The sequence below is a fragment of the Ranitomeya imitator genome, chromosome 3 (genome assembly GCF_032444005.1).
Source record: "Ranitomeya imitator isolate aRanImi1 chromosome 3, aRanImi1.pri, whole genome shotgun sequence".
Lineage (NCBI taxonomy): Eukaryota > Metazoa > Chordata > Amphibia > Anura > Dendrobatidae > Ranitomeya > Ranitomeya imitator.
Window position 1 is genome coordinate 36,265,945 of NC_091284.1, and position 17,728 is coordinate 36,283,672.

Below are 17,728 nucleotides of genomic sequence, written 5' to 3' on the forward strand. Positions count from 1 at the left end.
AAATTACCCTGGAGGGTTCAACCATAACTCCCAAGCAGCATGCACGCTGTCTTGGGGTCATATTCGACACCGAACTTTCCTTTACTCCCTATATCTGATCACTCACTCGCTCCGGTCACCTGCATCTTAAAAACATCTCCAGAATCCGACCTTTTCTCACCTTTGAAACTGCTAAGACTCTTACTGTCGCTCTTATTCATTCTCGTCTGGACTACTGCAACTCTCTTCTAATCGGTCTCCCTCTTACCAGACTTTCTCCTCTCCAATCCATCTTGAATGCGGCAGCCAGGGTCCTATTTCTGTCCAGCCGCTTCACCGATGCATCCATCTTGTGCCAGTCATTAAACTGGCTACCCATTCGCTACAGGGTCCAGTATAAACTCATCTCTCACCCACAAAGCTCTTCACAGTTCTGCACCGCCTTATATCTCCTCTCTCATCTCTGTCTATCGCCCTACACGTGCCCTCCTTTCTACAAATGACCTAAGACTAACATCCCCCGTAATCCGAACCTCGCACCTCCGTCTCCAAGACTTATCTCGTGCTGCGTCAGCTCTCTGGAATGCACTTCCCCAGACGATCAGACTGATACCTAGCCCCGACCTATCCAAGCGCGCTTTAAAAACCCATCTCTTCAAACAAGCCTACCACATCAACTACTCAGTAGACTAACTTTGTCCTGTTCCCTCCTTCCAAATATTATTCTGAATCTGCACCCTACTATTCATCTGTCTCCACACCCTCCATGCACATAACTGCACTTGATACTTGACTCTTGCACTTAAACACACGGGCTGATGACCGGATCATGCAACTTTATATGAAAATCCCTATTTATTATAATTGCCAGACCTGAAATAACAAGCACTTTTCACCTATTGTGTCCCCCCATTTCCTTGTAGATTGTAAGCTTGCGAGCAGGGACCTCAGCCCTAATGTCACTGTTTAAATTGTCTTAACTTGTACTGAATTTGTCTGTACATGTCCCCGCTTAATTGTAAAGTGCTGCGGACTATGTTGGCGCTATAAAAATTAAAAAATTATTAAATTTATTATTATGTCATTGCCTATAAGTCTCCTTACACTGGCATGTTACTCTACACAAGGAGAAACGTTACCCCTTAGACCAAAGAAAAACTGACGTGAAACCAGCCTCAGGATGATTCAGGCGTGCTACCAGGTGTAGCCCAGGCCAGCATATGGTACCTTAGAGGCTAATATATAGAAGGTAGTCAGATCAGCTATGGAGTCACAAATAGTTGTCAAGCACACCTAGGAATGTGGTATCATAGAGAGTGAAGAAGAAATCCAAAGTGAGGCCGGTGTGTTGATTGTTTTAAAAAATGGCACCTGGATCTCTAATTTGGGCATCTTCGTGTACGTGGTGCAAAGGTTCCAGGAGTTGTGCCGAGGTGGACTTGTCACACGTGAGTTGGTGACCGCTCTTGATGGTCTTACGTGATATCAATGGTGCTGTATAAATAAATGTGTTCCTAGTATCAGTTGATTATGTTTTTTGCATGTCTTCCCCATGGCTGACCATTTAGATCGAAGTGTGCGCCACATTTGCCTAAACCTCCATCAATTCCTGGTCAGACCAGGCAGATGTGACAGAAGGGTTCTTCTGAAGGACACGTGGCCCAGGCCCACAAAATGCACAAAAGTTCTCAAACTTCCATTTTTGTTAATTTTTGGATTTGATGTAACTTCACATCCAGAATGTAATTACAGGTTACAGCAGGGGATTCCCATAAACCACACGTGAATATGAACCTGACAGGAGCTGATGTGATACAGACACATGGTCCTCTGCCAAGGTGATGGCCGGCCTTACTATCCGTGAAGGGGCTAACCGCATGGAGCTCCCAGGCCCGTCCATGCACCGGTCGTGCTTTTTAGTTGCACGGAGAACTGCCTCGTGTTAATTGGTGTTACATCATTCCGCACCATCCTCTTTTCCGGGGGCTTGGACTTCACTATAACACTCATCCATCATGTTGGGTTTTTTTTTAGTAGAGAAGCAGATATTTCTGTAATGTAATATTCATACCATAAAATCAGGAAAAGTCATAAAAAACGGAGACATTATCCTCAGAAACAAGACTAGGGGCTGTCATCCCCCTATCCCAGACCCCTGAAAAGCAAATCTGCTCTTTTCTCCTCTTTAATTGGCCATTTATGGATGGTCTGGTTGATCTGTTATTTATTTATTTTTTTTAAGCTTAAAGTGACGTTAAAAAAAACATAGAAGCAATTCTCGTCTCCGCTGATTCTTCTGGTGTTCCGGTTCTGATGCGTCTTTGTACCATATTTGGACACAGGAAATGCCTGCTCAGCCAATCACTGGCTGCTGACTCATCTCAGCTAGTGATTGGTTGGGAAATATTTTTTTTTTTATGGGGGGGGCGGGGTGTTGTTTGTTTTCTAATCATGTAAATATAAACAATATCATGTAGTATTTGCCCTTCTCTGGTCCTTCCCTTTCCGTGCTGCTCTTGTCTCTGTATACTGGCTGCAGTGGTGACATCCAGACTACAGCACAGATCACCTCTGCAGCCAGTCACTGAGCTCAGTGGCTCTTCCTATGTAGATGGCATGAGGAGCTGAGGTCATGATTGGCTGCAGCGGTGATGTGCAGTGTACTCATGATGTCACCGCTGCAGCCAAAACTCGGTGGCAGAGAGTCGGTGCTAGACCCGAGGAGGATGAGCACTATCTGATTTTATTATTACACATTATTGACAAATTTATATTATTTTATTCTGGCCAAAATTCTATAAGTGGAAAGCCCCTTTAATAGCCATTTAAAAAAAATATTTATTGTTGATAATTAAGGGGTTAAAGAGATTGATCCCTTCCAAAAAAAAAAAAATTCCTTTTCTCGTTGGTCTCTTAAAGAATATGGCCATTATAGGTGGCGGTTCCTATCCCCATCTCAGACTATCCTTCCTTTTCCCCCCCCCCCCCCGCAGTAAACCAGAGCAGAGGATGCCAGCCTGTCCATGGATCCCTGAGTACTGCGAGGACTGACCGCAGTAACAGATTTCATATGTGAGACCCATCCCAGTCATTTGCTTGTCACCAAGGCTCGTAATTGAACATGCCCTAATGAAGCGCTTACATTGGAATTGTCTCATCCTATAATTTTTTTTCTTTTTAACCAATAATTTTTAATTAAGTTTTAAACCGATACAAGTCATACGGTCAGCACAGAGATAGTAGAATCAGTATTCGGTACTTCACATATGACTTGGTTCCTAGAAAAAGGAAGAATGGAAAAGAACTGTAGTACAAAGAATAGGGATCATATGAACTAAGGGGGAGGAAGGAGGTTGGGGAGTGGGAAAGGTGTACTGGAGCTAGCAAACGTTCGTATGAAATATAGGAGTCTACCCTTGCCCAGGTATCCTCCATTGATGGCAGTGACGTGGATTTCCATTTTGAGGCTAAACCTCGTCTGGCTGCCGTCAGCATTAGTGAGCAAACCCATCTTGTGCTGTAGGAGAGGTCCGTGACTCCGAGGTTTAACAAGGCTAGGGCCGGGTTAGGGGGAGTATGAGTTTCAGTGCAGCATGAAATGGCATCATTTTTTTCCCCAATATTCTAATGCTAGTAACATAGTAACATAGTTAGTAAGGCCGAAAAAAGACATTTGTCCATCCAGTTCAGCCTATACCCATGCTAATGGACAGGACCACCGTACGTGTAAGGGTTCTTTCACACTTGCGTCGGTACGGGTCTGTCGCTAAGCGTCGGCGCTACGTACCGACGCACTTGTGAAAATTTGGCACGACGTGGGCAGCAGATGCAGTTTTTCAATGCATCCGCTGCCCATTCTGAAGTCTGTGGAGGAGGGGGTGGAGTTCCATGGCGCACGCGACGTACAAAAAAAGTTCCCTTGCACGTTTTCCCCAGACGACGGTCCGCCAAAACACGACTCATCCAGTGCACGACGGACGCGACGTTTGGCCATACGTCGCGATCCGTCGGCAATACAAGTCTATGGACAAAAAAACGGATCCTGCGGGCACATTTGCAGGATCCGTTTTTCCCCCAAAACGACGCATTGCGACGGGCGTCACACGACGCAAGTGTGAAAGAAACCTAAGAGTGATCCCACCTCTCCACAGCCCCTCCAGAATTGTCTGATCCTATGAAATTGGATCCAGTTTTTTAAAAAATAAATAATCCGAGAGGTAGATGTGATTGTCTCTGAAGCAGACAATGCTGTGTGAGCTCAACACATCAGCAGCAGCTGCACTAATTTAGTCAAACAATGCTCTGTGAGCTCAACACATGAGCAGCAACTGCAATAATCTGTCTCCGGAGCAGCTCTTCTAATTGGTGCAGACAATGCTCTATGACAGGGGTGGGCAATTAATTTAGCCATGGGGCCGCATGAGAAATTGGGATGGTTTTAGAGGGCCGGACTAATATAATTAACTAATTTTAACCCAATACTGTAGTATACTGTAGTGGCCCCATATAGTGCTGCACAAACATTATGGCCCCCATATAATGCTGCACAAACATTATGGCCCCATATAGTGCTGCACAAACATTATGGCCCCCATATAGTGCTGCACAAACATTATGGCCCCCATATAGTGCTGCACAAATGTTATGTCCCGGCTGCACCCCCCCCCCCGATACGCCAATGCCAGTCACAGCCCCCCAGGACCAGTATAGAAGGGGAGGTCGCCAGTCACAGCCCTCCAGGACTAGTATAGATGGGGAGACCGCCAGTCACAGCCCTCCAGGACTAGTATAGATGGGGAGACCGCCAGTCACAGCCCCCCAGGACCAGTATAGATGGGGAGACCGCCAGTCACAGCCCCCCAGGACCAGTATAGATGGGGAGACCGCCAGTCACAGCCCCCCATTACCAGTATAGATGGGGAGGCCGCCAGTCACAGCCCCCCAGGATCAGTATAGAGGGGGAGGCCGCCAGTCACAGCCCCCCAGGACCAGTATAGAGAGGGAGGCCGCCAGTCACAGCCCCCCAGGACCAGTATAGAGGGGGAGGCCACCAGTCACACAACCTCAGCAGTCAGCCAGAATGCAGGCCGGTCAGTGTGAAGCATGGACGGTGGGTGCAGGGAGGGCGGATACAGCCTCTCTCGGACACTTACCAGTGACCTTGGCGCCGGTCTCGTCCGCACGGACAATCTCCGGGATAAATCTCGGCTCCTCACACCCGGCCGCCACCTTTAGAGCCCGCAGAAGCCTCCAGAGACCGGCCGCTCCCCCTTACCGAGGTCAGTGATGGACTGACAGGCCAGCCAATCACAAGTAGTGATGGAGCGAGAGCCGGGGCGGCCCAGCCAATGGTGTAGAGCACAATGCAGCCGAAGGGCGGGGCCAGGAGCTGCACAGTGTCTGAGGAACCGCCAATGGCGTCTGGCGGCTGGCCGAGTGGTGCCAGGGACGGCTGTCAGAAGTGACAGCTAGCTGGCGGGCCGTTCAAAATCATCAGGCGGGCCGGATGCGGCCCGCGGGCCGCATCTTGCCCAGGTCTGCTCTATGAGGACAACACATCATCAGCAGCTGCACTACTAGGTTCAGACAATGCTCTGTGAGCTCAGCACATCAGCAGCAGCTGCACTAATTGATGCAGACAATGCTCTGTGAGCTCAGCACATCAGCAGCAGCTGCACTAATTGATGCAGACAATGCTCTGTGAGCTCAGCACATCAGCAGCAGCTGCACTAATTGATGCAGACAATGCTCTGTGAGCTCAGCACATCAGCAGCAGCTGCACTAATTGATGCAGACAACGCTCTGTGAGCTCAACACAGCAGCAGACGCTCCAAAAAGTAACTTGCTGCAATGTATCAGTCTGGAATCCTGGGATGTTTAGCTCACAGAGCGTTGTCTATACCAGCCACAATTTCATCCACTTCTCAGCTGGTAGCAGGACTAGTTATGTACCGGATTACTGCCTCTGAATGGAACCAAGAGCGTTCTTGTTCGCTGACAGCAAGCAGATATCCTAAAAAGTGGTTATAAATTAAAACGTAAACTGTTATATAAACTTGGCGTTTTAAAATCATAATTCAGTAAGTCGTCTTGTGTCCCCTTCGCACCGAGCAATGAGCCCCTAACTCTGTAATTACTGTAGATATGTTGTGTCTCTCGTGTAGGACGATTACCCTGATGTTCTCCATTGGATTAAATCAAGGAGGAACAAAAATGGATTGATAAAATCAAGCAAGATGTCTCTGAAAATCTGCGAGTCCCCGGAGCACGACATGGACGTCACTCCATCTCTAGCTCCTCTCATCACCGGAGAAGAAAGCTTCGAATCTGAGGACTTCAACCTGGACAGATATCGGGAGAACCTCCAAACCGAAAAGCTTGGTAAAGCCGTACTGTTCTCAGAAGTCACCACCTCCACCTTCAACCTTCTTGATGGGTAAGTTCATCTTGAAAATTTCATTCTTTCTTCTACGGTGAACAACCAAATCTATAAATCCCACCCTTGAGTGCATAAAGGGGTTTTACAGTTTCAAGTATCTCTTGTCCCTTGGCGGCAACTTGTTTAGAAAAAAAACAAACTCTGCTTTTCTCACCTTTCCCGGGTCCAGGTCTAATTCTCCACCGCTGCTCCTGGTATCTATTCTTGTCTGCAGCACTGATTTCATGTCGCAGAGCTCAAGTTGACAGCGCGAGTTGCTCCGAGCCGCTGAGCACACTGATTGGCTGCAGTGCCGTCGGCGCTCTAGACCATAACAGACTCCAGTGGAAACTAAGTGTCGGACCCGGGGAGGGTGATTAAAAAATATATATATTTTTTTAAACAAACTGCAGCGGGATGACGGGGGTTATCTTGAAAATACTTATGCTGGTTTCACATTTGCGTTTAAATCTGCAGCGTTTTAAACGCATCTGCAAGTGGTGGAAAAAACGCATGTAAACGCGTACAAACGCCGCGTTTTTTATGCGCATGCGTTTTTACATGCGGTAAAAAAAAACGCCGCGTTTGTATGCGTTTACATGCGTTTTTTCCTGCGTTTGCGCTTTTAGTACGCATGATGAAAAATTTCATAAGCTGGTTTTTGTTCATTCTGCTTCACAAAAATCGGAATAAAAAGCAATCAAAAATGTCACGTGCCCGAAAATGTTACCAATAAAAATGTCCCGCAAAAAACAAGACCTCATATGACTCTGTGGACCAAAATATGGAAAAATTGTAGCTCTCAAAATGTGGTAACGCCAAAAATATTTTTTGGAATAAAAAGCGTCTTTCAGTGTGTGACAGCTGCCAATCATAAAAATCCACTAGAAAACCCCTTATAAATAGAAATCAAACCCCCTTCATCAACTCCTTAGTTGGGGAAAAATTAAAAAAATGTATTTACTTCCATTTTCCCATTAGGGTTAGGGCTGGGGTTAGGGTTTGGATCCCTTTGGGGTTAGGGTTAGGGCTAGGGTTAGGGTTTGGATACCTTTATCACCTTGATGGTGGGGGGTGGCTTATCAGTGTCAAGACTTGTTTTTCTCTATGAAAACGCATGCGTTCAAAAACGCAACCAAAAGCATGTGTTAAAAACGGATGCGTTTACATAGACAGCAATAGGTTTTTTTTACGCAATCGAACGCATGCGTTTTTTTTTGCGGCAAAAAAACGCCTCTAGAAATTACTACATGTTGCATTTCCGCGCCAAGCCGCAAGCGACAAAAAGACGCATGCGTCGTCAATCGCGGCCAAACACGTACAAAAAAAAACGCATGCGTTTTCAATGTTAAATATAGGAAAACAAGACGCATGCGTTTTTATGCGTTACAAACGCAGCGGCAAGAAACTCAAATGTGAAACCAGCCTTTCTTGTTTGGTCAACCATGTTTTTCCTGACTTAGACCTACTTGGGTGAAGCTGATAACTTGGAGTCTCACTCATGTGATCCCATTTTTAGGTGTTATTTAGAGTTGAGCTAAAGATTCGTAGGACCATGGTCCCGACGGTCACATCGGTAGTCTATGGCTGCCGGATTGGAACCCTACTAAACTTGTGCTTGCCGGTATTCCCAGCTCTTCTTCTGATAAGATAGCCCGGTTACTTGGGCCTACTAGTCAGTAATGGCACTAGGGATGATGGCTAGCAGGTAGGAGGACGCTCTCAAGCTTTTGTCCAGTGGCCATGGTCTTCTAACATGGGTTCTGCAAATGTCTAGTGTTATTGGTTGGAAAATCAAGCTTGGCTGCAGCTAAGAGACAGGGTGTCCTCATGGGGGACTCTTCGCGGTTATCTCAATGTTCCCTTTATATTTCATGATCCTGATTATTGGCCACCAAATTGCTTAATAGCAATATGTCCAACCCTTGAGCAAGATTTGCCATGTGACTTAGGATGTTAAACCAGAGTCTACTACATCCATCAAATGTTTCGGGTTTCTTGACTTTTAGGTCACTGTTTCATCGAGTGATCGGCCTCTGATGGAGGTCTACTGATTCTCCTTGTGTCCTCCATACTTCATGGTCAACCAGGCAACTCACAGCCGAGATCTTCTGCTTTAGGTCTTCATACTAAAAATGTTGGTTTTGTGATGGGGACTCTTCTTCTCTTCTAGTCGCTGCTTTAACGCGTGATGTATGGACAGATCCTGGTGTTTCTTTGTTATCGCGGTATATGCGGCAGAACTTAACACACATTAGTAATGATGTTTTCAGGGCAAAGCGTCTTCTATCACCAAAATTGTTGGCCGATTTTCATGGAGGCTTCTGGGGTTCATGGGATAATGGATTAGTTAGAGCGGCGTATCTCAGCTGGCCTTATAAATGCAGGGATGAGATTCGGCTTGACAAGTTCTCTCTTTCTTTCTCATCTTTTTTGTCGACTTGAATGCGATTGAGAAATGTATTTCTTTTTTTTTTGGATACTGTTTGGAATAAAGGAGAGGCGATGATGGGGAAACGTTAACTTTCTGATTTACACATTTTATTTATGACTTATTTTATAGTAATTCCCCGTCTGGATGAGATTTCTCCTACCGTATTCCTCACTATAGGGGGCACTAATATTGGAAAAAGACCTTCTTGCTTAGAGCAGACTTCGCTGTGTACATTATCCAGTCCTGTGTGAGAGTAAAAACATGTCTGGTATATGCCAAACCGAACGTGCCTGTTCGAAGGGATAGCTGTTGCTCAGTAGCTATTGGAAGTGTATTGGGCAGCTTTTACTTTGGCACATTTCTGCCCATTACTAGCACTGGTCAACGATATAACAAGAGGATCTGCTCTTGTTTAAAGGTACAGGAAAAAACAATCATAAATACAATATTTCGGTCCCCATACAGTCCTCTATTTTCCCGGAGAGACACTCTGTCGACAATCACGCTATCGGCTGATGAATGATAATCCATACAATAGTTTTGTCCCCATACAGTCCTCTATTTCTCTGGACAGACATCCTGCCAACAATCACGCTGTCAGCTGATAAATGATAATTAATACAATAGTTTTGTCCCCATACAGTCCTCTATTCTCCCGGAGAGACATCCTGTCGACAATCACACTGTCAGCTGATAAATGATAATTAATACAATAATTTTGTCCCTATATGGTCCAATATTTCACCGGAGTGACATCCTGTCAACGATCACGCTATCAGCTGATGAATGATAATACAGTAATTTTGTCTCCATACAGTCCCCATACAGTCCTCTATTTCTCCGGACAGACATCTTGTCAACAATCACGCTATCGACTGATGAATGATAATTAATACAATAGTTTTGTCCCCATACAGTCTCCATACAGTCCTCTGTTTTCCCAGAGAAACGCTCTGTCGACAATCACGTTATCGGCTGATGAATGATAAATAATACAATCGTTTTGTCCCCTTATAGTCCTCTATTTTCCCGGAGAGACACTCTGTCGACAATCACGCTATCGGCTGATGAATGATAATCAATACAATAGTTTTGTCCCCATACAGTCCTCTATTTCTCTGGACAGACATCTTGTCAACAATCAGGCTATCGGCTGATAAACGATAATTAATACAATAGTTTTGTCCCCATACAGTCCTCTATTTTTCCTGTCGACAATCATGCTGTCAGCTGATGAATGATAATTAATACAATAGTTTTGTCCCCATACAGTCTCCATACAGTCCTCTATTTTCCCGGTGAGACATACTGTAAACGATCATGCTATCAGCTGATAAATGATCATTAATACAATAGTTTGGTCCCCATACAGTCCCCATACAGTCCTTTATTTCCCCGGAAAGACGCCCTGTCGACAGTCATGAAATCAGCTGATGAATGATTGTTTGCTCGTTCCTTTGTGTTTGCTTTTATTCTAAACTTTCATGATATCTAGTGTAATCTCTTGTTACCTTCTCTTGCCTGAGGACTAGTGATGAGCGAGTGTACTCATTACTTGGGTTTTCCAGAGCACGCTCGGGTGGTCTCCGAGTATTTGTAACTGCTCGGAGATTTAGTTTTCTTTGCCTCAGCTGGATGATTTACGGCTACTAGCCAGCCTGAGTACATGTGGGGGTTGCCTGGTTGCTAGGGAATCCCCACATGTATTCAAGCTGTCTAGCAGCTGTAAATCATGCAGCTGCGGCAAGGAAAACGAAATCTCTGAGCACTCAGAAACACTCGGAGACCAACCGAGCATGCTCTGGAAACCCCGAGCAATGAGTATACTCGCTCATCACTAATGAGGAGGTATCTTGGAAAAAGTCTGTGTGGCCTGGAGAAGAAGTCTTTTGTTAAACCACCTAAAGTATCCCAACTAAGAACAGCAGTTCTCTCATGGATGATCACAAATAGCTCAGCTATTTGGGCCAAGAAGAGGTACACACGTCAAGGCTTTAAAACATGCATCGAGACCTCGCGGGCAAAGGTAGAGGAGTAGATGGGAGAAAAGCGGGTGCCTACGGTTGCCGGCGGAACAAGTAGTTTTTTTAAACACTTCCCGGGCCCATCCATACATTTTACTTACCAATCAGCTCTCAATTTGTAAAGAAAATATAATCTTTTTTTTTTTTTTTTAATATCGAGAGTGAGTGCCCCCATAATATAGTCATCATAGGTAGAGCCAGGCCACTTTGAGATCATAACATTTCTGCCTTTCTTCCCCTCCGTGTATTCTTTCCGCAGCGCTAATGAGGACACTTAGAAGCCTATGCAGATCCTGACCGCAGAACAAGTCAAATCCTGCCAACAATAATACAACATATATATATATACCGTATTAATATGTAAAACATCAACAAAGACCATCTGGAGATCTAATGAATAATCAAGGGATTCCAAATTAAACTATAGATTTTTTTTCCTCCCTAGCTCTGAATCTTTAGGACAACACTGTCAAATTCAATTTAGTCAGTCCGGGCCTAGAATCCATTTTTCAAACTTTCTATGACAGGACTAATCGCTTCCACCTGTTGTTTGACTCGGAGCCTTGACTGGCATCTTACCAGTCGGGGTGGAAACATATACACACCGACTCTTATTAGACTCCGGCTGTTTCTCTACTGTGAGCTCATTCAGCCATTAAATTAATTCCATCCCGTTTTTTTTTTTTTCCTCTTTTTGCTGTTTTTTTTTTGTACTTCTGTATATATTGTATAGAATTATATGTAGGTAGGTGGTAGATTAGATTTTTGTTGGCTTCGTTCTCGAGAGTGCAACTGTAAGTGTCGGCAAAGTACCAGAAAACTATCCCTTCTGTCTTTGGCGGGGCTTTACAATTTGACACATCATTACGAGCGGTCACTAAACCGATGACTAATTCGAACATGACACGTTCCTAATTGCTTCATGTGTCTGAAAGCCGCACTTTGTCATTGTCTCCATCCTAACATTTATGGAGCATGAGGCGATGAAAGCCTGGAGGAATGTGGCCCGTAAGAATGGCTGGACCGCTTAGCGATTCATTGTACCGAGTGGACCGCTAAACTGTCATAGGAGGAAGTGCGTGCCTTCTGTTTGTAAAAATTAAAACTAAAAAAAAAAAATGAACAAAAAAATATTTATTTTTCTACAGATGTAAATCTAACTTCTAAGGCTAAAATTCCAAAACTGTCACAATCGACTTATGTGTACCACATATGTGTCAGCATATTAGGTCCTGAAATCGGGCCATGAAAATCCTTTGAGTCTACAGTCTGAGCCTGGTAGTTATTATTCTGAAAGGAACCTTAAAAAAAAATCTCTAAAATAGTGCAGAATTAAAAAGTCCATAAAATTGGTAGACTGTGCAGAATAATGGGGAATTTATAAGGTTTTTTTTTTTAATAAACGATTTGTCATAAAATAAAAAATATTGTAAACTGAAAAGAAAAATAAAATTCTGAAAAAAAAAAAGTTTTTTAATAAAAATGTAATTTAGGAAATATCACATTGGGGACGGGTTGTCCCTTAATATGCAGACACACCTATGTTTTGTCACCAGGGTCTGCAGGTGTGGACGCACCGTGGCCTGTTTTTTTGCGTCTTGTAATTTATTCATAATCCGGTGTGTGGGATTGCTGGATGAATGCTTTTCCTTCATTTCTGGGCTTTGAAAAAATCGTGAAAAGTGAGAACACTGGTACAAGTACAACTGGCAGGACCTAACACTTAGTGCCTGGGGGCTGACTGCATAAGTAATGCCCTCAGAATACACCCCTTAACGGCTGTACCGACAGCAAAGCTTCTCCGTTTGTGTGCCTAGAAGAACATATACATGATTGCTCGCTTTGGTCAAGCGCATATGTTTATGTGGGAAGAGTGGAGGAAGCCCCTTCATGCCCCTCTGGTGGTGGCTTATCCCCTGCGAGGAGAGTTGATGCAAATAGATTCGCAGGACCCAGTCCATCTGCTGTGTCAGTGTAATGTGGCCGCTGGACGGGAGCCGTGAGAACTTCCTCCCGACATCCACGGCTGTTGTTTTGGCTAGCCGGCCTGACGTGATGTCATATGCGCGTCACGCCTCAATGATGACATCACTCCAGGTTGACAAATCAAAAGAAGAGCAGCTGGTGCCGGGAGGAAGGAGTCAAATCACATGGCTCCTGTCCACAGATGTGGCCTTTGCTCCAAATCCTGAGAATCGATTCGCACTATCTCCACTTATGAGAACAAAGGGATTGGGCATTGTAACTCAGTCTGATCCTTCTCTCTCCTGACATCATCTAGGAGAGTCAGGAGGCCTTAGAAGGTCATGCTGAAAGCTGGCTGGGCAGGCTCTCTCGGCTGGCCGGGCAGGCTCTCTCGACTGGCGGGGCAGGCTCTCTCGGCTGGCGGGGCAGGCTCTCTCGGCTGGCGGGGCAGGCTCTCTCGGCTGGCGGAGCTGGCTCTCTCGGATGGCGGGGCACGCTCTCTCGGCTGGCGGGGCACGCTCTCTTTGCTGGCGGGGGAGACTTTGCTAATGAGGCAGACTCTCTCAGCTGGTGGGGCTTTTCTGAGTATTCTGGGCCCACATAAATGAAAGGCCCTGCGCCTGTTTCCAATTGCTATTGCCATGATACACTTGGTTAGGGTAAAAAAAAAAAGACATATATGGAGTGCTTATAACTGGTAGTTAGTGGCCGTGCGCCATATTGAGCCATAAGCCCAAACGTCCGAATACTCAGAACAAAATTTCTAGAAACTGCAAAACAAATCCCCAATAAAAGACAAGACGTCAAGTGTTAAAAATTCAGTTCAGCTATTTTTGGTTCATATATTGTGGTTTTTATTACTGGTCCAATAGGGTCATTGTTTCCAGAGTTTTCGGTAACAAATCTACCTACATATCCAGTATTGTAGGGGTGATACAAATGTGTCGGGACAAAGATAATTTGGTTGACAACCGCTGTGGGCCATCATGAGGGCCATATAGCACTGCGGACTTCCTAATAACTACAACCTCCTCGGCGCCTCTTAGTAGGCCACCGTTATGTGGTGATGTGATGCACGTATGACCCTACTTCCTACACATCCTTCCTCGTTGATGATTTTTTTAGATTTCTTAACCAGTACTCCTAAAAAAAAAAGCCGTGTGACAAACTACCGGGACTTGTAATCTTTTTGGTAACTAGACAAATTTTCGAGTTGAAATTAGTCGTCAAATATCTAAACTAAAAAGAAAAAGAGCTAAAGGACTCTGGCTGATCAAAACTGGCAGCCACATGGCTGTCGCCAACTTATCAAAATGTTCTTAATTTAGACGGCCCATCACTAGGTCAAAACTGGGCATTTCTTCCTCTTATTTTATACCTGTCGCTCCCCTGACTTTTCCAGTTTTTTTTTTATCCCTCTGTACCCCTTGATTATTCAATTTTTTAAAAGTTTTTTTCAAATCCTCCATACGGTTCCAGAGATATGGGCCTTTTCGCTTAGTGCTTATTTTATGGTCTTAACCAAGGGGGCGTGACTCACAGGGTAATAATGCAGCGTAGCCTAAAGACACCCCCACAGAAAATCTTATGAGCCACGCCCTTTTGGCTAAGAAGATAAAATTAAGTGCTAAATTAAAAGGCCCGTATCTCTGGTACCATATAGAGGATTTTAAAAATAAAAAATTGAATCAAGGGGAACACGGAATAAAAGAGGAGCAAAAAGTGGCCATTATGTCCCCATTAAGATCACCACTCGAAAATCAACTAAAATAAGATTTTTCACAAAAAAAAAAAAAAGAAACCGAACTGGGAAAGTAGTAAAACGTCTGATTTAGGTAGTCAGGGTCTCGGCGCTGAGTTACTTATTTCATTTGAAACGGGTTAATTTGTGTTTGACTTTTAATCCGCTGGAAGTCAAAGGCCACGGGTTAATTTTGTTTTCAGATAATCAAATGATTGTCTCGAAAAATCCAGCTCCCTGCTCCGAATTAGCTGACACTGACCCCCCATAAACGCGTTAAAAATATCAGAACCTTTTCCCCCCCCTCTTGTTGCTCACGGTCCCTGCGGCCTAATTTTCTTCCAATTATACCGGGAGTGCAAATATTTTAACAATCTTATTTTGTATTCACGTGAAGTTTTCAGTCATAACACCTCATATCCTTGAGGCTCAAGTGTCCTTTTAATTGTAAAGGGAACATTTCATTTCCCCTCGCGCTGATTTCGAGTCTGTGGGATTTTTGGAAAGACGTATTTCTCAAATTTTTTTTTAAACCCCATGTTAAAAAAAAAAAAAAAAAAAAGGAATCGCAGGGCCTCATGAAAATTGTCACCGTGCCTTGTTGCTCCTGGCAACCAGTCAGAACTCTGCTTTTGTTTTCAAAACAACTTATTTTAGAATGTTGAGTGGTTGCTATGGGTAACAGTCGTGTTTCCCCTCTGTTAGGCCACAGGGATCTTGTATCTATGGAGCATATCCCAGAAATTGTTAGCTCTGTTCTGTGTTTATACATACATATATATATATATATATATATATATTTTTTTTTTTTGGTCATACTTAAATGATACTTCAAAGGGTAATTTTTAATTTAGCAATAAAGGAATATTGAAAATAATAATTTACGGTAAGTAACATTTTTATAATACGTTCTTAATATACCGTATTTGTTCTTTCCCATGTAGTGTACTAAGGACTCCCAGAAAAAAAAGAGGGATCTCTAGGATCCCTGGAATAGTAGACAAATATCTGGGGTGCCAACAGAAAACCCCTGTCCCCCTTCTGAATTTTTTTTTTTTTTAAAGGAAATCTGTCAGCAGGTTTTTGCTCTGAGAGAAGCATAATATAGGGCAAGATAGCCCGATTCCAGTGATGTCTCACATACTGGGTTCCTTGCTGTAGTTTTGATAGAAACTCTGTTTTATCTGTTGTAGATGTAGTAGTGGTCATAATACTAGGCTGTATATAACCCCGCCCACATGCCTGATTGGCTGCTTCATATGCACATTGGGGGCGTGGCTGCACAGATAAGGTGGACGACTGCTGTGAATGTGCGACCTAGTCCGGCAGTGATAATCACTTATTAGTAAAACATTGATTGTATTGAATCTACAACACACAGCCTGGTAAGTGACACATTGCTGGAATCGGGCTCTCTTGCTCTATATTATGCCGCTCTCAGATTAAATAGCAAAAACCTGCTGACATATTCCCTTTAAATACTTTTCTCATCCTTCCCGGGTCTAGACCCCTATTCTATTTTGAAAAGGGGTTTAGAAGCCTGTTTTTGTCACCAGGACAGGTTTTTGTCCAGTGAGAGTAAATGATTAACATTTCTGTTAAATGACAGCAAGCAATCTTGAAAATGATTAGGAATTGATGAAGAAAGTATATTTTGAGTATAAATTTAACGTTTAATTATGCAATAAATAAGATATATTTGCAACAACTAGAATATCCATTTTAGTGGGGGTATGGAATTAAACAGCGCCCCCCTTGCCCATTATTTTGGGCGTGGTATTACAGCTCAGCCCCATTCATACTTTCAACTTTTCTTTTCTCACATTTCAGTTTATTTTTCCATCCAATTTTTTTGTGTTCTGACCACAGTACGTCATAATGGTATATCCAGTGGTTGATGGGCGGGCATAGGACGTGAGTCCGTGCCACCAAGCCGTGTGCTGGCCCCTAGTCCGCTGCCCAATATTGAAGACAGCTAGTAGGTCCCTAATGGGGAAAAAATAAAGTATACTAGCTGCATACATTTTAAAGTAAATGGAAAATAAATAAAAAGTATATATATATATATATATATATATATATATATATATATATATATATATATATATATATATATATATATATATACGAAATTTAATAGGACAAAACTGTTAAAAGAAAAAAAAAAAAAAATTTAAATTGCCCCCAAATAAGTCAATAAATAAAATAAATGGACCCCAAACGTGGACAAAGTCTAAAAAAAAAAAAAAATCAATTATTAAAGCAAATGACGTTTTTATTAAAGGCGCATTTTAGGCTAACGTGAATTTTTGGGTTTGTATTTAACTTTATAGAATGTGATTAAAACTGTTTTTTTTTTCCACTTTTCCCCTAAAAAATAAAATAAATACTTTTTTTTTTTTATCTATATGTTATATAAATGATTCCTTAGAAAAATATAATACCAAAAAACCCCTTTATACTGCTAAATCAGTGTACAAAGAAAAATGTTCTGACGTTTTGAATGTGGTGACACAAGAAACAGCATAATGAGCCGGTACTTTGGTTGAATGTTTTATGTTCTGGAATCAAATTGGTTGTTTTCTTTTTTTTTTTTTTTTTTTTTATTGGTAAAATAGTTTAATGAAATGATGCAAAACTAAAGAAGAGGTATTTTTTATGATTTTTTTTTTCGATTTTTGCATGTTATTTTTATTATTTTACGACCTTTTTTTATGTTTTTTTGGTTTTGACTTTTCTCAAGGAAAAACTCACGTTACAGATTTTAAAAAAAAGAAAAAAAATGACAATCTTGCTGACGCCTATTGCAGATGACAATTCCAGATGTGAGGTGGGCCGCTGGTGGCCACCTGCTCGGTGTGTGGTAGCTGATGTCATTGTGAATGCCTGTGATTGAGCGCCCACCGGATCGGGTTCGCAAGGATCAATGCGAGAGGAATGTGCAGAATCCCTGTGTCCTGCGCTGCGCATCTGTTCTGGGGAAAAAAAGGGACAGAAAAGCCCCACAACCGTTCCCCAAAAAGAGGCTGCATTGATTGTGATAAATCAGAATAGGGGGCTCACAACTTTACGCAGGGTTTCCACATAGTCTGCGCAATTTTTCACTCTCTTTTCGATACGACCCCTGATGAGAGAGGGCCGATTACAGATTGCTTGTTAACCCTTTC

The 17,728-nt window shown here is 43.2% G+C and overlaps 1 protein-coding gene across 3 annotated transcripts in view; it reads left to right on the forward strand.

Annotated features, from left to right (window-relative positions):
- HLCS (holocarboxylase synthetase) overlaps window positions 1–17,728 on the forward strand; it is a 168,701-nt gene that overhangs the window by 81,265 nt on the left and 69,708 nt on the right. For all 3 annotated transcript variants that reach the window (XM_069760760.1, XM_069760761.1, XM_069760762.1), the window contains one exon: window positions 6,144–6,415. In XM_069760760.1, the coding sequence (XP_069616861.1) occupies window positions 6,144–6,415 (272 nt within the window). The remainder of the gene's footprint in view (window positions 1–6,143; window positions 6,416–17,728) is intronic.